General features: G+C 44.2%; 1 protein-coding gene across 1 annotated transcript in view; it reads right to left on the bottom strand.

Annotated features, from left to right (window-relative positions):
- Window positions 1-4,536, bottom strand: part of FCHO2 (FCH domain only 2) — a 119,381-nt gene extending 114,845 nt beyond the window's left edge. The window contains exon 1 of the mRNA XM_005694563.2: window positions 4,383-4,536. Within this exon, the coding sequence (XP_005694620.1) occupies window positions 4,383-4,415 (33 nt within the window). The 5' untranslated portion in view covers window positions 4,416-4,536. The remainder of the gene's footprint in view (window positions 1-4,382) is intronic.

Genomic DNA, 6,000 nt, shown 5'->3' on the forward strand with positions numbered 1-6,000 from the left:
AATTTTAACCCTCCCAGTTTATCCATGTAATGACAGGTCAAATTTTGGCTATACAGCATCATATGCCTTTCACACAGGGGACTGGGCATCCTGTAGATATTGGTATTGGTCCCGGAAACAATGCCCCAAGGATACAGAGAGAGCGGTATAACCAGATGCTCTTAATTCATTTAAAAGCAAAGCACTACAATACCAGTGAAATCAACAGATAAATGACATGAGACTTCTTAACTAGTTAAGCACTAAAAGAAAAGAAAACAAAAGGAAGAAAAACTTCAGAACAGGGACTTCCCTGGTGGTCTAGTGGCTAAGACTTGGAGTTCCCAGTGCAGCAGCCTGGGGTTCGATCCCTGGTCAGGGAACCAGAGCCCACATGCCACAAGTAAAGACCCTATGTGCCACAACTAAGACCTGTTGCAGCCAAAAAAAAAAGATTCAGAACAAAAATATCTAAGATAACTGTTACTCATTCATTCTTGATATGCTGAATGGAGATCTTTGAAAAAAGTTACCTAAGTAAAAATGTCATTTTATTACAATGTAATGCATGCTAAAAAATACTTGGTGTCTTTGGGAGAATATGTTTTTTCCCCTTATTACTACGAAATCTACTCCTTTAAAATAAAAACACCTTTTAACTCCTGAATTAAAATAATTTGGGCTTTATAAAAAATATAAATCACCATTTGAATCATTATAATTTAAAGTGGACATCTATAATCTGAAGAGTACTAAAAACTAGTACTGGACTCTGAGAAAGAAGCAGCATTTGGAGACACTTCTTCACTGTAATATTTGTCAGTAACTTTTTAAAAAAAGTTAAATAATCTTTTGAAGGGCTAACAACTGTTTTTATATACTAAAGGTAACTGTGGATATGTTATCAAAATTATTCTTGCCATCTAATTTTAATAGAAAGAAAAACATTTTCTACTTGATTATCTTTGCAGCACTATACTCTGTGGCAAAAACTGACTTATCAGCAACAAAACACCTGTTGTGTAGGAAGTTTTGTATATATTTTCCTCTTCAAAGGTTAGTATTAAATAAAGGAATTTGTAACATAGCATATAGTTTTAGTTAAGAAAAAACTATAAAGAAAAAGGCAGGATGTGTTGCTTTCAAATGAACTCGAAGAGAGTCTGAATGATTCAAATTTTCCTCTAACAAAATGCCACAACAAAAGATCTGTCTTTTTATATGAAAGGAAAAAAACAATTAATAGCCTGTTTGGTTAGAAACCTAAGGCTCTAAAGGTTCCCATTACCCCACTTTGACAAGTTTTATTTTGTTTTGACAGTGCCACTTTAAACATTAGGGGAGAAACGTGAAATTGAATAGAGAAATAAACTCTCTATAATAAGAAATTATTTTATAATGATTCAGAAATATGCAAATTTTTAAGTTGTCTAAATAGACAGCTAAGAATTTTCAGAAGTTATTTAGTTCTCAGGGTTTTCCAGTTCATTTATCATTCTTTGGAGCTTTTTAAGAGCCAATTTAGCACGTTCAGCCACAACCAGGCTTGGAGATAAAATAAAATGCAGTCTATTTTAAGAATACACAATATTGGAAGTGAAAGCAAACACTAAACATACACTAAAACATAAACTAGACTGGGGATTCTCTCTACATTTCAGATATCCAAATTTATTCCCATGCCTCTACTAAGAGGGAAAACAAGGGGCACACAAAAATCTGCACAAAAATGTTCATAAAACATTATTCATAAAATAGCCAAACACATCCCCAAAAGGCTATGTTCAAAATCATGGACAGAAAACAAAACGTAACTTTTCAACGTTAACGCACAGTTATCAAACTTCAAAAACACAATCATGCATCAAAAAAAAAAAAAAAAAATACAGAAAACTCTAAGAACGCCAAATTATAAACAATCCTTATAGAAGTTTCAGAAACTGCCTACGTAAAAACTAGTCTAAAATCAATAGGCTATATAGAAAATCAAGGGACCCAGAAGAGCCAACTAATGCTGAAAAAGAAAAATGAAGTTGGAGCACTCGCACTTCCACATTTCAAAGTTACTAGAAAGCTACAGTAATCAAAACAGTGTGGTACTAACATAAGGATAGAGATACCAATGAAAATCCAGAAATAAAACTCATATTATCTATTGTTAACTGATTTTTGACAAGAGTGCCAAAACTATCCAATGGAAAAAGAATAGCCTTTTAAATAATGCTGGGACAACTAAACCCACGTGCAAAGAATAAAAGTGTACCTCTTCCCAGGGCTGTACACAAAAACTAACTTCAAATGGATAATAGGCCTATATGTAAGAACTAAAATGTCATATAAAACCCACAGAAATAACATAGTAAACCTCTGTGATCCTGGGTTAAGAAAGACTTCTCAGATATCACAACAAAAGCGTAACAGATAACAGAAAAATTAGACAAATTCGACTTCATCAAAATTTAAAACTTACATGCTTCAAAGGGCACTATCAAAAGAGTGAAAAAGACAACCCAAACAATGGGAGATAATACTTACAAAATTATGTTATGTGCAAACCGAAACTACAATGAGGTATTACTTCACACCCATCCACTACAATAAAAGACAAATAACAACAAGTGTAGTCCATCCAGCATGTGAAAAAACCGGAACCCTCAGACATTGTTAGTGGGATTGTAAAATGGTGCAACTATTTTGGAAAATGTTTGGCTGTTCCTCAAAATGTTCAACACAGAGTTACTGTATGACCCAGGAATTCGACTCCCAAATGAAATGAAGACATGTGCCCACATCAAAGCTTGTGCAAAAACGTTCACAGCAGCATTACTGGTAACAGCCCAAAAGCACAACCAAACAAACCTCTACCACTGATGAATGGCTAAATAAAATAGGATACACACGCACCCACAAACATTACTTGACCCTAAAATAGAATTAACTACTGTTGCATGCCACAGCCTGGGTGAACCCTGGAAAGATGTTAATGAAAGAAGTTAGTCATAAAGGACCACGTGTATGAACCCACTTATATGATTATGCCCAGCGCAGACAAATCTACATGGTAAGGAAAGATGACTGCTAATAAACACTGGGATCCTTCCTTAGATGAAGAAATTACTCTAAAAGCGTGGTTGACGCCTGCACAACTCTATGAACATACGAAAAACCCTGAATTGTTCATTTAAATGGGTTGTATGGCAGGTGAATTATACCTCAGTAAAGCGTCGTTGGCGTCTGCACAGCTCTATGAATATACGAAAATTCCTTCAATTGTTAAATGAGTTGTATGGCGAGTGAACTGTACCTCAATAAAGCTCTTTAAAAAAAAGGCAAAGCTGACGTCTAGTATTTGTGTCCCTTGTGGAAAACAAGGAACATTCAAGACAAATAACTATGAACTGATTTGATTACTAAGCAAACCTGTGGGTGAATTAGAAACTAAGAATTTAAGACATGCCTTATTCACTTTATGCGTACCACTTTAAATATTTCTACATCTTAACTAAAATGGAATTGTACCTCTTGCAACTGTCAAGCCATGAAATGGGATTCCTGAGACACTCCTGTACACGGCTGAACTCTACTCCCCGACACAACAAACAGCAACTGCAGAAAAACACGCCACTGGGAAACTGGGAAGTCATTCTCAGAGAACCACCTTTAAAACCAATACTGAATTTAGAGGAGAGGTGTGGAAAGAATGAGGAAGGCGAAGGAGCCCAACAAGGGGAAGTATGGGTGCATTCAAGCCCAAGGAATCCAGTTACACTAAATTCAACTTTTGTACGCTTTGTGAACAGGCCCAGAGGCAAAGTCCTGGGCGCAGACCAACGAGCCGAGCTGCGAGGCCGAGAGGAAATGCTGATCCAGCCCAAGTCCGCCCGGGAATTCGTGGGGAAATGGTGGGGGGCCGAAGGGCTAAGATGGGGGCCTGGGGGGCGGGAAGGAGGCGAGCCTCCCCGCCCGGCTCCGGGCCGCACTCGCCGGCAGCGCGCAGCTGGGGTGGCCGCGCCGCGGGCCCGTCGTCCGCGTCCGAACCGCGGAGCGCGCCCGGCGCCGGGAGTCTCCCGCGGGGCCGGCTCCCGTCTCCCGCCCCATCCGGCGCTTTGTCCCCGCGCGGGCGGCGGGCGCCGGGCGTCCCCTCGGCGTCCCCGCCGCGGGCTGAGGGGCCGCGCTGACAGCCCCCGCCCCCCGCCGGGGCGGCGAGCCCGCGAGTCGGCGCGGCCGGCGACCCGTCGTCACTCGACGGGCTTCGTCCAGGCGGGACGCAGCAGGCGGAGGTCCGAGGACGCCGGCCCTGCCCGCGGAGCCGCCGCCACCGCCCGAAGCGCACGCAGGCCGAGGTCAGGCGGAGAAACTCTCGGCCTCCGAAACCCACACCATGTCCAACATCCTTCTCTTACCCAAAAATTCTCAACGAAATGCGCCATGACCATCGTGCCGCTGCCGACGCCGCGCCGGATTCCGCGTCCGCGCCCTCCCGCCGCTCCGTAAACACGGGCCCGGCCCCCACGGCGCCCCCGCCTTTCGCTGCAGCCGCCGCCTTCTTCCCGGAGACCTGCCCGCACCCTCCAGGGCGCATGCGCCACCTAGCGGCTGCCGCCGCGGGGCGAACCTTCAAACGCCCAGGCTGGGCTGCGCCTGCGCCCTAGGCCCCATTCCCGGGCTTTTCGTCCTCTTGGTCTCTGCCCATCGCTGGCGCGTCGGAGAATGAGTATTCTTTTTGGAATGGTGGAGAACCCGGCCCCGGAGGATCACCCGGTAGACTGCCCGCACCCTTCGCTGTGCGTTGGGTACCGGCATAGGGACGGAGCGAAGAGAAGGGCCGGCCAGAAACAGTGGAACCCACCGCCAGGCTGCCTTCTCTCTCCCTCCTCAGAAGACTCGCTTCCTGAGCTTTCGAGGATCTCGGAGAGGGACCCAAGTTGGGGCCGACTGGGATGGGGGAAACTTGGCCTCTAGCCAACCGGAGGAGACTGAGAAATGGTTAACAGGGTGCCTTTCCTTGATAGGGAATTAAGGACCAAAACAAAACTTTCCGAGGCCGGAAAAGGAGGAAACGCCCTGGAGCCAGAGAGCTGCCCGAGACCCAGGCACCAAGTCCGAGGCCGGTGACCTCCAGCACGCCCGGAGCAAACCGGCCGGGACTGCCGACTGCAAGAACGTGACCCGAAGCCGACGATTTTTCCTAACTCAGCCAGTTTTGTCTCTCTCTCTTTTATTTTTTTCTTGCAGCACTTGTTCACGTAAGTCCATGGTTCGCTCAGCCACTTGTACATTTTGGAAAAAGAAACAAGTTCAAACACGCCTCCGCATTTAACACAGACACCAAATCTCCTTCCCACGCCTTGCTTTCCAGAGGTTAAGGGGAAAAAAAAATTAAACCAGGTCAGTTAGGTCCAAAATATGCAGTTCCTGAAGCCAAGCCAGACAAACAGATTTAGTGTAGCTTTAACTGTACATGGATGGCACACCTCTTCAGATCTTGTGACTTCAAACACGCGGAACACTACACCACTATTTCTTCATGGCAAACAGTTTACATCCTCAAAGGTAAGAACCACACAGTGCTTTTCACAAGGATGAAGCTGTGAAGGGCAGTTAAGTAGGAATCATTGGATAATGGTATTGTGATTATATCTTTTAGAAATAAATAGGATGTTAGAAAACATCTAAAAAAAAGAAAAAGAAAACATCTAGGCTTCCCTGGTAGCTCAGCTGGTAAAGAATCCGCCTGCAACGTGGGAGACCTGGGTTCATTCCCTGGGTTGGGAAGATCCCCTGGAGAAGGGAACGGTTACCCATCCTGTATTCTGGCCTGGAAAATTTCATGGACTGTATAGTCGGTGGGATCGCAAAAAGTCAGACATGGCCGAGCGATTTTCACTTATAAAACACCTAGGATTTGCTTTAAAATGAGTCTTTGAGGGAGGAGGAATGGGTAGGGGTATAGATGAAGACTGACCATCAGTGGGTAATTCTTGGGAAATGGGGTTCACTTTACTATCCTCTTTTTGGTAT

This window comes from Capra hircus, chromosome 20, assembly GCF_001704415.2.
Source record: "Capra hircus breed San Clemente chromosome 20, ASM170441v1, whole genome shotgun sequence".
Classification (NCBI taxonomy): Eukaryota; Metazoa; Chordata; class Mammalia; order Artiodactyla; family Bovidae; genus Capra; species Capra hircus.